We start from the raw sequence: 18,485 nt of genomic DNA, 5'->3' as shown, positions 1-18,485 counted from the left end.
TTGACATTGGAGTGGTTGGTGCCGGTTCTCCCGCTGTCGTGGGGACTTAGTCCTCAGAAGGGAGAATCCCACTGAATGTGTTCAATTAAATCCTGGGGGCAAAATAGATCTTATTTTATCCTGTTTTGCTGGAATATCGGAGAATCACATTGTTCCCATCAGTCATAGCTAATGAGCCTTTATCACCCAGAAAGCAGCTGCATGTTTGTTTTCCATGTTTTAAATAATACTGACCTTAACATAATGAATCAAAAGAAAACAAGCATTTACATGGATGATGTGGTATGCATGGTCACATAGCAGCTGCATGTTGAGGGAATGATACATTTTCCTGTTGTGTATAACATTTAATTGGTAAAAAGAACACAGATTCAATCTCAAGCCTCTTGCACTTTTGAGCATCATGTCACTAAAGCCGTAACACTTTCATTCTGATTCCAGGCACCCTTAGGAAATATGACAATCTTATTTTTGTGAAAAAGAAAGGTCCAGTCACCTTCTGTGCTCCAAATACTATGAGATGTATTTCCCCAATAATTCCTGACCTTTGCACTCCCGTCCCTAACAACACTGCTTCGTGTAACCATTACTCTCTACTTCTGGCCCAGAATTGCCTCCTTGTGTCGCCATCATGAGATCCATTTGAAATAATTCCACGCCCAGCAACTTCATCCCAATGTACATACTTCTGCCACTCTCATTTCAATGCTTCCCACTCCAAAACCACCTTCTACCACTTCCATACTACTTCCAGAACGCCTACATCCCGAAACCTATCCTCCGATTACTTCCAATTACAAGCACCCCTTTCCCAATCATCCCTAGACATTTACCTTCCTCCATTTTTCCCATTCCGCTCCACTCACTCACAGTCCCAAACTGTTGGACCACCTGTAATATCCCACATGGAACCTACGGGGTGGGAATACTTGTCTTTCCCAGACTCCTTGCGGAGTAGGACCTCCCCTGCTCGGGGTGGGGTATCCCAATTACCCAGCATATATAAGGTCGGCCAGTGAGGTGTCGGACAGAGAGGAACCCAGTATGGGTGTACTGGGAAGTCTATATATATATATATTGCTTGTAAACAAAACTTTGTTCTTATTTTTGCTCGGAGTGGATTCCCGGGGATGGATTCTCCGACCCCACCCCGGATCGGAGAATCGCCGGCAGGCCACGCGAATCGCGCCACGCCACCCCGGCGCCGGCACGTGATTCTCCGTAGAGCAGAGAATAGGCATGGTTGGCGTGGCGCCGGTCACGGCCCGCTCTACGTGGCCGGCCCCCCGATTCTCAAGCCCGGATGGGCCGGGCGGCCATAAGAAAAGAGCCAACTCCCACCGGTGCAGTTCTAACCTGCTCTGGGCCGGCGGGACCCTGATGTATAAGGGCCGGGTGGCGGCCTTTGTGGGGGGGGGAGGGGGGTCCGACCCTGGGAGGCCTCCGATGTGGCCTGGCCCACAATCAGAGCCACCAATTGGCGGGCCAGCCTCTGTGGCTGGGGGCCTCCTTTCCTAAGCGCCGGCCCCTGTAGTCCTGCACCATGTTGCATCGGGGCCGGCGCATTGAAGGAGGCCACTGCGCATGCGGGCGTTGGCACCGGTGCCACTGCGCATGTCCTCGCTGACGCCGGCACAACTGCGCATGCGCAGATCCCGCGGTGCACAGTTTGCAACGGGATTTGCAGCTGGAGCGTGGACACTCTGCTGCGGGATTGGAGAATCCCGCCCCTGGTGTCCTTATTAACCATCACATCCCCCCCCCAGTACTACCACTCACACCTTCCTACGTATTCGAGAAACCTTTTTTTTGAACAGTAAGTGGCAGGTACTGCTGTTGTAAGCCTTTCAGTTTCCTCTCCTACTTCTGGGCACAGGTTCCTTCTGCCCTTGGCCTTGAACTGAGAAGCTCAGAAGAATATTGGCTCCATTCTCTCTATCCAGCCATTATTACAAAATGCTCGAGGAAATCCTTTACACTCTCTTCGTTCTTTTAACTCAGACTGGAGATTACTGTAAAAATTTCTAAGGAAGCTGAGATTGCTAAAAAATATACATTTATAGTTTAAAAAGACTTGGATTTACATTTAAAAAGATTTGTATCACTAGCTGTTATATGGTTAAATATTTAGATCTCCACAGATCACACACATTAAGGGTAATGTGACCCACCTTTAATTTGACAAGTGCAGGAAGTAATTTCTGGTACTTGTGCATTTAACTACCAGCTAGTCAATTCTATTACAGCAAATATTTCCAATGTTCTGCAGAGCAGTAACTAGATCACCTTTGTTGCCAAGGTAACCTCGTCTGAAACTACACTACAAACCTGTAAGAGATGATATTCCAGAATGTTCCGTTTGATATAGGCATTCTTTACAGAAGCACCATCCAATGAATATTGGCGTTTCAATAAGAAAAAAAAAAGTATCTGCAAACAACGTGCATCCCAGGTTAATGCATAACTCAATCCTGCACTTCTGGCCGGAATTGAAACTTAAATTCCAAACTCAAATTGAGGGAACATAGCATACATCTTCTCATAATTTAAATCTTCATGCTTCTAAAGAGAAATCTGCCATGAATTGTAGGCAAACATTCAGGGGATAGAAATTCTAATCTGTGCTCACCAATCCAGATTCACTGAAATGAATGGGTAGACAATGATGAGCTCCAAAGCACAAGAGGGAGAATACCTGCTCTTCACGTTTTCTGTAGTTGTGACTCAGTAAGCTACATTGGTTTCACTCATCTGACTTCTCATTTGTTACATTTTTGGGTTCTGGCAGTGCAGAAGGAGGCCATTCGGTCCATCGAGTCTGCACCGGCCCTTGGAAAGAGCACCCTACTTAAGTCCACGCCTCCACCCTATCCCTGTAACCCAGTAACCCCACCAACCTTTTGGACACTAAGAGCAATTTAGTGTGGCCAATCCACCAAACCTGCACATCTTTGGACTATGGGAGGAAACTGGAGCACCCGGAGAAAACCCACGCAGACACGGGAAGAACGTACAAACTCAACACAGACAGTCACCCGAGGCTGGAATTGAACCAGGCACCCTGGAGCTGTGAGACAGCAGTGCTCATCACTGTGCCACCGTGCTTCCCCAAGGTTTAAGTTTAAATCATTTACACAATCACAAACTCAATCAGTTGGTTACAATATGTCAAGCCGGCAATTAAGGAATTTGTCCAAGGTTACTGTACCTTAGCTTTCCACATCAACCAAAACTTGAAAATGTCCACATGACGGCCGCATTGTATTGCTTTATCTCCTGTATCATAGGAAACGTCGTACTGTTTATCTTGCTGGAACAAGTATCCTGCACACATCTGATTGCAGCCCTGGAGGATACCCTGTGAACAAAGTATCATTTGCTTTACTACACAATGCCATAACAAAAAAAAATCTTTCAGAACGTTGTGCATTTAGGAATATTTTTCAATAAACATATCATTCAGTATTTTCTCCGAGTTAGGTAGAGGAAAAGAAGAAAGTTAAAAATCACTGGAAGAAAGACCATTAAAACAGGCAAAACATTGAATGTCCTCAGGTTATTAAGGGACGGAAGATCACCCACCTAGAACAATCAGGATCAATTTCATAATATACCCACTGTGGTTCCTCTTCGTTAATTGTAATTACCAACATTTAATTTGTTCATCTTGATCTCGTCTCCCTCTCCCATTTCTATTATTGAACACAGCCTCCCAGAGGCCAACTATTCAGAGAAAGTATGGAAGCAAAACAAAGGCCAGGGTCATTGCCACCAAACAATAACTTGCTTGTGATCCAAGGGCCCTCTCTGTTTAAACACTATTTTACTGGACCAAAGCAGTTATAGTTAACACATAAAAAGGTTGGGCAAGCTGAAATGAATCTTGAAAGGAGGAAAAAAGTCAAAACAATCGGAAATTTATGGAAGTTTGCATACATTAGGAATCAAAGGTCAGTTAGGGAACAATGAAGACGGTTGATGGATGTGGAAGGATTATAAATGTCAACCAGAGCAAGGTGGAATTATTGAACAGATGCCGTAAGAAGGTTGAATCTTCCCTTCTGTGGAAGCTGAGACTAAAACATGAACAGGTCGCTTTCAGGTCTCAAAGGAAATAGTATAATGGTAGAGACTTAGGGTGCAATTCTCCAGCGAGAGCACAACGCAGCTGGAGAATACCCGGATGGGCCTGCAGCGAGCCTCCCGATATGCTCCGTGTCTCGCGGGAATCATCAAAGTCCCACGAGACGTCGGAGTCGAAACCCCACCCCAAATGAGCGGGACCGAATGACACTCGCAGAGTAGGTCATAAACCTACTTATGACCTATCTGCCCGGATCCACTGGCCTCCCTCGATTCTCCGGCCACCCCAGGGAGGCTGCATCCGGGCACCGATCGGTACTGGTCCACACAAACTTGGACCAGGCGGAATGGCACCCAGGGATCTCCCAGGCCATCGGAGACCCCTGGGTGGTCAGGGTAAGTACAGAGCGCCCCCCTGGCCTTCCCCCTGGAACATAGGCTCCTTGGCACTGTGCAGCTGGCACCTTGGTACTGCCAAGCTGGCAGGAGCATTGCCTGGGTGCCAAAACGGCGGCCGGTCTCGTTCAAGCATAACGGGACCAGTGAATAGCAGGAGAGGCCAAAAACGAACCGTGCCAGGCGCCAAACAGTTTGCAATGCAACCAGCCTGCTCCCATAGGTAAATTCGGAATCTCACCTTAGCGTGGCGAGAAACCAATTATCACCACTTAAGCCCCATTTCCATATAATTAATGCGAGCCAGCCCTTATTCAATGGCCTCCCATCATTCAGCAGCCTCCCCAGCGAGTGGTCATGCAGGTGCTGAATAGTACTCCTTTTCAAAAACGTGAAACTGGCGGAAGGGCTTCTGTTGCGAGGCGCGGGGGTGAGTAGCCATCTTTGCTCACAGGCAAAGAGACCGGGGGTACTGGGCTTCCTGCCCCTGGGCTTGGCGGGGATTTGGGGGACCCTTGGCTGGGGGTGGGGGACCTTCCGCAGGGCTGAGCCACCATGGTAGGGTGGGGGGGGGGGGGGTGCTGGAGGTGGGCAACCGCCACTGCACCACCATGCCAACCTGGATTGTGTGCACCTGTTCCGGGGGCTACTCTTCTCCCTGCCCCACCGACCACCCATAACCCCACCAACCGCCGAGGCTTCTGGCCTTGCGGCTGAAGGCTTTTGCTAATAGGGAATTGGCAACGTGGTTAGGTGAGCACTTCACACAACCCAAGTGGATTCCCGTGGGTGGACGGGCCATGTAGCATGTGGGAGTTTTTGCCGAGCATCACAATCACACCTTGATGCATGGACACTTTGCCTGAACACTGCGGGAGGAAAGATCACACACACAGCAGTCAACATCCGAACACCCAGGGGATGGGACACAGCTCCAGGGATGGCACCATGGCCAGAGGGTAGTTGGGTGCCATGGGGAGGTGGGGGTGTTGCCTGGAGACTTGGGCAAAGGGCCGGGGCTCAGCCCACATTGGGGAAGAAAGTTGCAGAGGCATCATAATGATTGTGCAAATAGTTGTTTAATGTACTGTACAATACTCCATTCCTAATAGTGCTGCCCCCCACAACCACCCAGCCCCCAATCCCACCCCCTCCCCATCTCCTACCTAACCTCCCCCTACCCCCCACCCCCTACCCCCTACGCCAGTGCCCTCAGCGATCCTCAACATGCCTGGGCCTCCTAGCTCTACCACTACATCTTTGTGTTTTCCCAGGATGCACATCTGAGGTGGAGGCAGCCAGCTACTTACCTCGTCCCATTGTCCTCGGTGCCCCTGGTAGGCAGCCTCTGAGGACTGTGGGGGCGGACAACCCCGGTTCACTTGTGGGTGGCACATGCACAGCCGTCCCGCCCGGCCCTGTGTGCTGCCTGCGAGACGCAGCCTCATCAGATGGTTGGAATTCGGGGGAGCTGCTGGCCACTGTCACCACTCCATGGGACAGGTCCGGGATTTTACCCAGTGATCCCTTCCTCCGATCGATGTCCATAGGGCCCTGTGGCTCACCCTCCAGGTTCCCCGGGGAAGCAGGACATCCCTCCCGGCCTCCACCGCACCCAGGAGCCTCCCCAGGTCAGCATCCCCGAATCTTGGGGCTAAGCCTCCTTGGCGCCGTTGTTGTGAGCTGGCTGGGGATGGCTGAGCAAGTGCAGCTTAAGTGCTGCTCGACCATGTTAGCGGGGAGCTGGCGAGCGTGGTCCCAGAGAATCAGCTGGCGAGCCAACATTTAGGGCGAGCTGCCCATGAGGCTCGTTAAGTGGACCAAATAACGTTGAATAGAATTGCCGGCCTCGCTGGACCGAGCGCTGGGGAATCCGTGGCAATTCCGGCTAGATGCAGCACTTGGAGATTTTTCCGGAGAATCGCGCCCTAAGTGTGGGCTAAACTGGTGAGAAACTCCCCAGTGCTCAAAAAAGTGACTGGGTGTGATTCTCCGTCCCGCCACACTCATTTTCTGGTTCTCCCTTGCAGGCAGCGGGATTCCCAAACCTGACAGCCGGCCAATTAACTTGGAACTCTTTTGGGAGAATTAAAACATAGAACAGTACAGCACAGAACAGGCCCTTCGGTCCTCGATGTTGTGCCGAGCAATGATCACCCTACTCAAGCCCACACCAGTAACCCAACAACCCCCATTAACCTTATTTTTAGGACATTACGGGCAATTTAGCCTGGCCAATCCACCTAACCCGCACATCTTTGGACTGTGGGAGGAACCCGGAGCACCCGGAGGAAACCCACTCACACACGGGGAGGACGTGCAGACTCCGCACGGACAGTGACCCAGCCGGGAATCGAACCTGGGACCCTGGAGCTGTGAAGCATTTATGCTAACCACCATGCTACCGTGCTGCCCTTAATAACCTATGTACCCGGATCTCATCTCTTTGGACCTTCACTGCTTCTCGCTTTTCACCATTTAGAAAGTATTCTATTTTATCCTTTTTAGGTATAAAGTGGATGACCTCACATCTGCCAACACTGAAATTTATTTGCAAACAGTTTTGCCCTTAATTTTTCCTGGGGTCATAAAGAAAGGATTAAAAACTTTTGTTCGCCAAAAGGCATTCAATAACATGCCTCACACTTATGATTTTGGTAGACCACAGAGCCGACTCCTACTCCTTATATTCCAATGTTAAAGAAGGATTAAAGTCAAATCTTGGAAAAGATAAACCAGTGTGAATGAAACTGGTCTTGGGAGGTAAAGCAAAACGTGCAGTAGTGAATTGTCCTCTTCTTTTCCAACTGCCTGATAAGCTGTCTGATATTCCTATACTCCTCGGTCTTTAGATTGGTTGCGGAAAAGAGGAATTGGGATGGTTGCCATCAGTTACGACTAGGAGTTGATTGAGTTGTTTTAAAGGGGAAATAGAAGTACTTTAAGCAATCCCATTCATGCTTGGAGCACAGCTTTTGTTATTGTGAAGGCAGTGGGGGGCCGGGGGGTGGTTGGGGAGTTTTGGAGGGGCTTGGAGTGGTTAGGTCTGCATGGGACAGTAGGGCTGAAGTGCAGTTTGGGGTGGCAGTGCTGACAAAAAGTCCAACTGCAAAGGTTTGGTTGGGGGGGAGCAGACAGATGGATTCACAGCGTAAGTAGCAAGAAATATGAGGCTGAATTTAAGTCAACATGATTTGAGAGAAGAAAATGAACCATGCCTCACAACCAGGGCTCAAAGGGAGACAAATAAATCCAACCCAGCCAATTACCGGCCTATCAGTCTACTCTCCATCATTAGCAAAGTGATGGAAGGAGTCATCGACAGTGCTATCAAGCGGCACTTACTCAGCAATAACCTGCTCACGGACGCTCAGTTTGGGTTCCGCCAGGGTCACTCAGCTCCTGACCTCATTACAGTTTTGGTTCAAACATGGACAAAAGAGCTGAATGCTAAAGGTAAGGTGAGAGTGACTGCCCTTGATTGGCATCAAGGCAGCATTTGACCACGTATGGCATAATAATAATCTTTAGTATTGTCACATGTAGGCTTACATTGACACTGCAATGAAGTTACTGTGAAACTCCCCTAATCGCCACACTCCGGCGCCTGTTTGGGTACACAGAGGGAGAATTCAGAATGTCCAATTCATCTAACAAGCACATCTTTCAGGACTTGTGGGAGGAAACTGGAGCACCCGGAGGAAATCCGCGCAGACACTAGGAGAATGTGCAGATTCGCACAGACAGTAACCCAGGCCGGGAATCGAACCTGGGACCCTGGCACTATGAAGTAACAGTGCTAACCACTGTGCTACCGTACCGCCCTATCAAGGAGCCTGAGCTAAACTGGAGTCAATGGAAATCAGGAGGGAAACTCTCCGCTGGTTGGAGTCCTACCTGGCACAAAGGAAGATGGTTGTGGTGGTTGGAGGTCAAGCATCTCAGCCCCAGGACATCACTGCAGGAGTTCCTCAGGGTAATGTCCTAGGCCCAACCATCATCCGCTGCTTCATCAATGACCTCCCTTCCATTATAAGATCAGGAGTGGGGATGTTTGCGGATGACTGCACAATGTTCAGCACCATTTGTGATTCCTCACATAATGAAGCAGTCCATGTCCAAATGCAGCAAGACCTGGACAATATCAAGGCCTGGGCTGACAAGTTACACTCCCGCCACACAAGTGCCAGGCAATGACCATCTCCTACAAGAGAGGATTTAACCATCGCCATTTGACATTCAATGGCATTGCCATCACTGAATCATCCCCCACAATCAAAATCCTGGGCGTTACCATTGATCAGAAACTGAACTGTACTATCCACATTAATACTGTGGCCAGAAGGGCAGGTCGAAGGCTAGGATTCCTACGGCAAGTAACTCACCTCCTCCCCTCCCCCCCACACAAGCCTGTCCACCATCTGCAAGGCACAAGTCAGGAGTGTAATGGAAAACTCTCCACTTGCCAGGATAAGTGCAGCTCCAACACCACTCAAGAAGCTTGACACCATCCAAGGACAAAGCAGCCCTCTTGATTGCTCCCCCTTCCACAAACATTAAAACCCTCCACCACCAATAAACTGTGGTAGCCAAGTGTACCATCTACAAGATGCACTGCAGTAACTCATTAAGGTTCCTTAGACAACACCTTCCAAACCCAAACCCATCTAGAAGAACAGATACCTGGGAACCCCACCACCTAGAGATTCCCCTCCAAGTCACTCACCACCCTGACTTGGAAATATATCGCCTTTCCTTCACTGTCGCTTGGGCAACATCCTGGAACTCCCTCCCTAACAGCACAGTGGGTGCACCTACACCGCAAAGACTGCTGCGGTTCAAGAAGGCAACTCACCACCACCTTCTAGAGGACAACGAGGAATGGGCAATAAATGCTGGCCTAACCAGCAACGCTCACATCCCGGAAATGAATAAAAAATTTAAACATTTTTTAAAACATTGTTGATAACATCGTTACTGTTACAAAACAAGGTGTAGAACATAGAACAGTACAGCACAGAACAGGCCCTTCGGCCCTCGATGTTGTGCCGAGCAATGATCACCCTAACGCATCCACCCTATGCCAGTAACCCCCCCAAACCAACCTTATATTTTTAGGACACTAAGGGCAATTTAGCATGGCCAATCCACCTAACCCGCACATCTTTGGACTGTGGGAGGAAACCGGAGCACCCGGAGGAAACCCACGCACACACGGGGAGGACGTGCAGACTCCGCACGGACAGTGACCCAGCCGGGAATCGAACCTGGGACCCTGGAGCTGTGAAGCATTTATACTAACCACCATGCTACCGTGCTGCCCATAATAGGGAAATAGTGTAATAGGGAAAGTATTTCAGGAAGAAATGTACGGTACTTATAGGAAATGCTTGCTATCTGCAAATGTTTCAATGGACAATAGTGTACTGGTTATGGTACCAAATCAATCCATGCAAGTAAGTGTAAATCCCCCAGCAGTTTGATCATTTGAATTCAATACTTTTAAAATCTAGAAATAAAAGGTTGGCATCAGGAAGAGTGTTCAAAGCTGTTCAATTGGCCAAAGAAAAACAACTGGTGCATTAATGGCCTTTGTGAAAAAGAAATTGGTCTCACCTACATGTGACTCCAATCACACACCAACAAAGGGGCTGGTTTAGCTCACCGGGCTAAATCGCTGGCTTTTAAAGCAGGCCAGCAGCACGGTTCGATTCCCGTACCAGCCTCCCCGGACAGGTGCCGGAATGTGGCGACTAGAGGCTTTTCACAGTAACTTCATTGAAGCCTACTCGTGACAATAAGCGATTTTCATTTTCATTTTGGTTGGTTCCAAACTGTCCAGCAATCCAGAAAGTTGTGTCAAAGTGCTACACTCAATGGTTCAAGAAAGAGACCCACCACCTTCTCAGGACGAATATGGATGGCCAAAAAAGAGCAGCCACGGAAGCCCATAACTTGAAAATGAATAATATTTTTAAAATAGCCTATCAGACCTCTAATGGCGTTGCTCACAAATAATCAGAAAATTCACTGAAGCATGACATCCAAGCGATGGCTGAAGCAAAATAATTCTGACGCTTATAGGAGGTATGCACGAAATAGAACAGCCTGGAATTTCCTGCTCAGTGTTACGCTGGCTGAACCACGGTGGAGTTCTGATCCCATCGGATATTCTGGAGTTGAAGCAATGTGATATATGCTTGTCAATCACATGTAATTAGAATACACCCATCTGCTCCCTGGTGTGATCCCAGCTGAGATTCGTAGCTAAGGCTTTTCATATATTGCAGGTAGAATTTCGACAAATGGTATGTGGTTTTAATAATCCCATGTTTAATATATTGTACATTATGGCATGTATCATGTTTACCCTTAACTTTTCAGTTATATTTTTCAGATTGCAGAAGACAAGCACTATATTTAGTCACAGATAAATTATTGAAAAATTTATAAAAATTTCAAGACTGCTTCTATTTTTAGCAGTGCTGCTTCACAGAAAAACCACAACAGCTTTCACCACATTTTCAACAAAAAAAACACAACCTATCTTCAACCCTTTTCCTGTCTTACAGTTTCCTGCGCTGAGATACCGTCATGAAAATCCATCACTGTCTTGGGTGTTTTAATACATGTTCTGCTGGGTTTCCTGGAAACAGTGGCCTGCAGCTTTGATGGGGTCGGGTCTTCTCACAATATCCCCACACCGGACCCTTGCCAATTTTCCAGGGTCAGAACTGTCTGAATAAATTTGACAGACTCTAAGATGGCTGAAAGGTTTGACACGGATTTCCGGGGGGGGGGGGGGGGGGGGGGGGGCAGGGGGAATGAGGAGAATGCTGGATGTGGCTGGCAGAGTCAGCTAAAGTGTAAAAATGCTTGCCTTTTATTTCAAAACATTCACATTACCCAGCACAGTCACGGATTCTGCATTAGACAAATTGGTCAACGAGACTTTAAATCCTCTTTGCGGCCCATAACAGCCTTAGACTAGCATGAATGCACAATATTCCAAATTGCCTGCATTAATTATTAAGGTGCAAATGATAAGCAATGATGCATTCTCATCATTTGCATCCAAGTAAAAAATAGCCACAGGTATTTGCATGGTTGTGTTAGACTCTCAGTTCCAGTGGGAAATTATAGAGCGCTGTCCGATGACAGGGAAATAGGGAAATGCTTGATTTTCCTCTCTTCAAGTTATGCTGAGGAGTGACTTCAGCCTTGAGAGTTGTTTGCTTCCTTTCATGAAGACTTATCATTTGATCAGCCAGCCATTATTAAAAATATATTTCCTACTCTTTCCAGCATCATTTTTGCTAACACCAGCACGAATAGTCAGTTCCTATTCCCAGTGGTAATATTGCTTGCCATGGCTTGATACTTTCAATTTAGACCCTAATTAGGTTTTAATAGCCTTAATAACTCCACGCATTAAGTTTAGCCTACCAATTTTAACAGAATTCTCTGAACTTATCATCACTTGGGACAGAATTTTCACCCTTAAGCAAGTGCAGTCTGCCATTTTCCCAGAGGTAGGAGCAAGAGCAGAAGGCCTGCCCTCCACCTCATCGGGAACAAAGCAGTGCACCAAGCATTCTCTGAGACCCTTCCTGCTTGTCAGGTTATAGCTGTTGCTACAGGCACCCTGGGTAAGGTTCCCCCTCTACAAATGATGACCTAGATGCTGTGGTCATTCAAAGTTATTCAAAGTTCCTGAAAGGGTGCCTCACGCTGGAAGTGTCCTCTCTCTCCCTTACCTGCAATGACTGTCCTTTGAACACTCTTCCTACCATTTGTAATTAGGTGACAAGCCCACACACTGGTCACCAATCGGCAAATCCAGAAAAAAAATCACTGCCAGGTGACTATTCCCCAAACAGTGCAGGATCAGGACCCCCATGTGACGCTGACATTGGGACCTGGCCTGTCATGATATGCAGACATGCACATAATGAGATACAAACAGGCAGCCAATGAATACAGAGAACAGGACATAACCAATCAGCAGGCAGAACACTTCGGGGTGGTTTCCCACTATAAAAGGCATGAGGCACTGGTGACATCGACAGTGTGAGTCAGGGTGTACATATCATATAACTTCTATAGCATGTGGCTAAGAGCTCGTCTGGTTCAGTCAGACAGATTAATCACACGAGCTTAGCAGAGAGTCGAACTCACAGAGGATTGAGCTAACTGTGTAACAAGTTCAATGAAACATATTGAACTAACTTCAAGGTGTGGAGTATCTCTCAGGTAAAGCTGCATCCAGTTGCAGCCCGTGTTATCTTACTGTGCTTAACACGACATGATACCAGGAGACTTTCAAGCAAAGGTTTCTGCTGTACATCGAAGCCTCAGATCTCGAGGGTGCATCTGATACAAGGAAGATCGCGCTTCCCCTCTCAACTGCGGGGGTCAAGCCATCCAACTCTTCAACTCGCTGAACTTCACCGAAGGCGAGGACAAAACAAAGTTTCAGACGGTCCTGGACAAGTTTGATAGTCATTGTGAAGTGGACACCAATGCAATCTTCGAGCGCTATATGTTCAAACAACGCCTCCAAGCTAAAGATGAAACTTTCAACTCCTTCATAACTAATCTCCGTCTACTAGCACTGTCCTGCAGCTTTGGTGATATTGCTGACTCCATGATCAGGGACCAGGTCGTTTTCGGACTTTACTCTGATCGTCTGAGAGAGCAGCTTTTAAAAATCAAGAATATGACCCTGCCAGTCGCAATTGAAACATGTACAGTCCATGAGCACGCCAAAAACCGGTATTCCCAATATAAATCGGCTGAAAAGGAGAAACTTGCCTCCCATGAAGCAGAGAGTGTGGAGGCCATTGCCCGGAAGCAGGGCCTCAGCCTTGATGAAAGCGGCCATTTCGCGGGCTCTTCCCGGAGCCCTATACATGTGCGATGCGACTGGGCCAATGAAGCGGCCGATCACCACTCTGCGCAGGTGCGAACGTCTGCCGACCGCACTGCGCATGTGCGACGACGCACGGAGCGTAATGACGTCATGACGTGCCCGAACTGCGGCACTGCCCACTTAAAGAAACACTGGCCTGCAAGAGGCAGGCGATGTTTAAATGGCGGAAAACCTGGACACAATGCAGCCGTGTGCAGGTCTGCACCACCAGTCAAGGGCCAACGCTCCCAACTCCAACGCAAGCGCGTTCGGAGAGTCCAAAAAGGTTTACAGGATTCCGATCCTGACAGTACAATGGACCCAGAGGCCGACTGCCTGGAGTCCCCCAACCATGTGGGCATCATTACCACACGTGAATATGCCTCACCTAAATCATTACGGACGCCTGCTCATCCTCACTGTGGATTCTGCGGACGAATGGCATGCAGTGCTGCAAGTAAATCAATGCTCAATCCAGTTCAAGCTGGACATAGGTGCGTCTGCCAATCTCCTTTCACAGGCGGATTTCAACCGCATCAAGAAGCCACCCAAGCTCCTTCCAGCAGCCTGACAGCTCCTGGACTATAACGGCAATGCCATCACAGCACTGGGATCCTGCCATCTGCTCATCTCCAACAAGAGCAATTATGCAAGGCTACAGTTTGAGATCGTCGAGCCAGACAGGGCCTCCCTGCTCGGCGCACAGGCATGCACAAAGCTGCACCTTGTGCAGCGGGTCTACACAATGACCTCTCCCAGTGGGGATCGTCAAACTGGCATTGACGACATCCTAGCTCAGTAACCGGATGTGTTCAACGGTATGGGCACTCTGCCATATCGGTACAAGATCCTGTTACGGCCTGATGCCATGCCTGTGGTCCATGCACCACGCCGGGTCCCGGCTCCACTGAAGGAGCGCCTGAAGGCACAGCTCAAGGCTCTTCAGGACCAGGACATCACCTCTAAAGTTACAGAACCGACTGACTGGGTCAGCTCGATGGTATGTGTGAAAAAGCCTTCGGGGGAGCAGCGTATCTGTATTGATCCTAAGGATCTCAACCAGAATATAATGCGGGAACACTACCCCATCCCGAAGCGGGAGGAACTCACCAGTGAGATGGTACCTGCCCGTTTTTTCACAAAGTTAGATGCGTCACATGGATTTTGGCAAATCCAGCTGGATGAGTCCAGCAGAAGGCTCTGCACCTTCAACACACCGTTTGGCAGGTACTTCAATAACCGTATGCCGTTCGGCATTGTCTCGGCCTCGGAGATCTTCCATAGAATCATGGAGCAGATGATGGAGGGCATTGAAGGGGTGCGTGTGTATATGGACGACATTATCATATGGTCCACAACCCCCAAAGAGCACATCTCTCGTCTCCAGCAGGTATTCCAGCATGTCCATGCCAATGGCCTCAAGCTGAACAGGGCCAAGTGTTGCTTTGGCATGTCGACACTTAAGTTCTTAGGTGACCAGATATCTCAACAGGGTGTGCGCCCGGATGCAGACAAAGTCACGGCCATCGAAGCCATGAAGACCCCTGAAGGCAAGAAGGTGGTACTGCGCTTTTTAGGCATGGTAAACTTCTTGGGCAAGTTTATCCCAAACCTGGCCTCACACACCTCGGCCCTCAGACACCTGGTAAAAAAAGTCTACTGCCTTTGAGTGGCAGGCAGCTCATCAAGCAGAGTGGTTGGAGCTGAAAGCCAAGCTCACCACTGCACGTGTACTGGCATTTTTTGACCCTGACAGGGAAACATAAATCTCGACAGATGCGAGCCAGGACGGCATTGGCGCGGTGTTGCTCCTGGGCAATGACACCTCATCCTGGGCACTGGTTGCCTATGCATCGCAGGCAATAACACACACTGAGCAGCAGTATGCCCAAATTGAAAAGGAATGCCTGGGCCTGCTTACTGGAATTCTCAAGTTCCACGATTATGTCTATGGCTTGCCAACGTACACTGCCAAGACGAACCAAAGGCCTCTGATCCACATTATCCACAAGGACCTGAACAACATGACATCCCGGCTGCAGCGCATCCTCCTCAGACTCCGGAGGTATGATTTTGAACTCATGTACACGCCTGGCAAGGAGCTCATTATTGCGGATGCCTTGTCCCACTCCGTAACCTCGCCTGCTGACCCGCCGGCATACGTCCAACAGATCGAATCACAGGTGCAGCTGTGGGCCAGCAACCACCCGGCGTCGGATGAAAAGGTGATTCGCATTCGCGAAGAGATGGCCAAAGACCCTCTTCTGGGTCATGCGCCACCTCGCCGATGGCTGGCAAAAAGGGCAGTGCCCTCTATTCTTCAATGTGAAGGTCAGCCTGATAGTAATTGATGGCATCCTCCTCAAGCTGGACCGCATTGTCATTCCACTCAGTCTCCAGAGCTTGGTGCTCCGCCAAATCCACGAGGGACATCTGGGTGTCAAGAAGTGCAAGTGCAGAGCCAGGCAAGCTGTCAACTGGCCTGGGATTAGTCAGGACATCTCAAACATGGTCCTCAACTGTCCGACCTGTCAACGCTTCCAGCCAGCACAGAGCAAGGAGACACTTCAGCAGCACAAAATCATGACCTCCCCGTGGTCCAAGGTGGGCATCGACCTCTTTCATGCCAATGGTCGTGATTATGTGTTAATCATTGATTATTTTTCTAACTACCCAGAAGTTGTGAAGCTCTCGGACCTCACATCCAAGACCGTCATCGAGGTCTGTAAGGAGACGTTCTCCAGGCATGGTATTCCATTCACTGTTATGAGTGACAACGGTCCTTGCATCAGCAGCCAAGAGTGGTCAAGATTTGCCCAGGTATATCATTTTCACCACGTCACTTCCAGCTCACATTACCCGCAGTCCAACAGGAAGGTTGAGAAAGAGGTGCACATAGTGAAGCAGCTCATCTGCAAGGCCGTGGATTCTGCTTCTGACGTCGACCTTGCGCTGCTTGCGTACAGGGCAACGCCTCTGTCTACCGGCATGTCACTGGCTCAACTCCTGATGAACAGGGACTTGCAGACGACTCTTCCAGCCATACACTTGCCTGGCCTGTGTCACCTCCCGATTCTGCAGAAGGTGCAGAAACTCAAGGACCGGCAAAAGCAGAGCTATGATGCTCATGCCACTGATTTGCCTGTGCTACTCCCAGAGGATTCTTTTCGGATCAAGCTACCTGATGGAGGCTGGTCAGCTCCAGCCGTTGTTGTTCGATAGGCTGCTCCCCGATCGTATGTTGTGCGTATGGTTGATGGCTCTATTGTGCGACGCAACTGACGGGCACTGCGCACAGTTGCCCGCCTGCAGCCACATTCTTCATTGTTTGCAGCTGTTATTGTGCCACCTCCTGATACCTCGAACCACGAGGCCACCAGTCCGGCTTCAATCCCGCCTATCAAGGCACCGTCGTCCCCACCACCACCTCTCCAGTGGTCGACCAGGATCAGATGCAAGCCCCAGACACTGGACTTATGAACACTTGTTTTGTTTGCTATGTTCTGTTTTCGCACCTTAGACACCAGTTTTTACATATACATATGTTACCATCTGCTACTGTATGTAAATAAGCTAGTTTTTCAGCCGACCCATGTAAATACTTTCACATAGGCCATAGCAAAACATTTCAAAAGGGAGATGTCATGATATGCAGACATGCACATAATGAGATACAAACAGGCAGCCAATGAGTACAGAGAACAGGACATAACCAATCAGCAGGCAGAACACTTGGGGGTGGTTTCCCACTATAAAAGGCATGAGGCACTCACACTCCGCCTCTTTCCACTGGTGACATCTACAGTGTGAGTCAGGGTGTACATATCATATAACTCCTATAGCACGTGGCTAAGAGCTAGTCTGGTTCAGTCAGACAGATTAATCACACTAGGTTAGCAGAGAGTCGAACTCACAGAGGATTGAGCTAACTGTGTGACAAGTTCAATAAATCATATTGAACTAACTTCAAGGTGTGGAGTATCTCTCAGGTAAAGCTGCATCCAGTTGCAGCCCATGTTATCTTACTGCGCTTAACGCTGCATGCCCAAAGAACCAATGTCCTACCCGTGGACTTTGTCCCAACATTAAAAAGGATCAGAAGATTCACAACCACAACCTACCTCCAACCTTCCCACTTTCGCTTCTAACAGAGGCAAGATGGGAAATGGGCAGACAGATTCAACCTTACACCAGGAGGGAGGTTGACAACTTAAATATTTTAATGAAGCTCAATGTCTAATTTGTATGCACCTGTTTAAATTTAACTCTGGATGGCCAACTTTCCTGAGCCTCAGGGCAGCACGGTGACGCAGTGGATCAGCCCTGCTGCCTCACGGCGCCGAGGTCCCAGGTTCGATCCCGGCTCTGGGTCACTGTCCGTGGGAGTTTGCACATTCTCCCCGTGTTTGCGTGGGTTTTGCCCCCACAACCCAAAGATGTGCAGGTTAGGTGGATTGAGCATGCAAAATTGCCCCTTAATTGAAAAAATAAATGATGTGGAGATGCCGGCGTTGGACTGGGGTGAGCACAGTAAGAAGTCTTACAACACCAGGTTAAAGTCCAACATGTTTGTTTCAACTAGTGTTTGAAACAAACATGTTGGACTTTAACCTGGTGTAAGACTGCTTACTGTGAAAAAAGAAATGAATTAGATATGCTAAATTCAGCAGCTGCAGGAGGTGGGAACCTCTGAAGCATCTCCAATCTCCCACTGACTGCCCCATCGTTCCCCTCCTCCCCAAATGCTTCTGATCCATCTTTTGAAGACCTTCAATTCCAACTGTGTGACCTCCAATTACACCCTCATGCATGACTTACCCTTTAATTCCTCACGCGAGGCTCCTGATTCCTTTGGTGGATAGCCTGTGGCTATCCATTCCCATTAGGCCTCTGGCCTTCCTCTCCCAGGATCATCGCCCTGGGAATTGATCCCTTCCCCAAATACCCTCCACACCCTTAGATTGAATCCTCCTCTTTTCCTTTTCTGATCTGATCCAACCTTGATTTCTGAATTTCATGCTTGCTATAGCCAGCAACCCCCCCCCACCCCCCACCACCCCCCCCCCCCCCCCCACTCCCCACCCCCACCATCATT

At 48.9% G+C, this 18,485-nt stretch overlaps 1 protein-coding gene across 2 annotated transcripts in view; it reads right to left on the bottom strand.

Moving 5' to 3' along the window:
- The window catches only part of LOC119961926 (glutamate decarboxylase 1), a 94,827-nt gene that overhangs the window by 49,225 nt on the left and 27,117 nt on the right, over positions 1–18,485 (bottom strand). For both annotated transcript variants that reach the window (XM_038789481.1, XM_038789482.1), the window contains exon 14: positions 3,209–3,358. In XM_038789481.1, the coding sequence (XP_038645409.1) occupies positions 3,209–3,358 (150 nt within the window). The remainder of the gene's footprint in view (positions 1–3,208; positions 3,359–18,485) is intronic.

This window comes from Scyliorhinus canicula, chromosome 2 (assembly GCF_902713615.1).
Source record: "Scyliorhinus canicula chromosome 2, sScyCan1.1, whole genome shotgun sequence".
NCBI lineage: Eukaryota > Metazoa > Chordata > Chondrichthyes > Carcharhiniformes > Scyliorhinidae > Scyliorhinus > Scyliorhinus canicula.
This window is presented reverse-complemented; position numbering and strand designations above follow the sequence as displayed.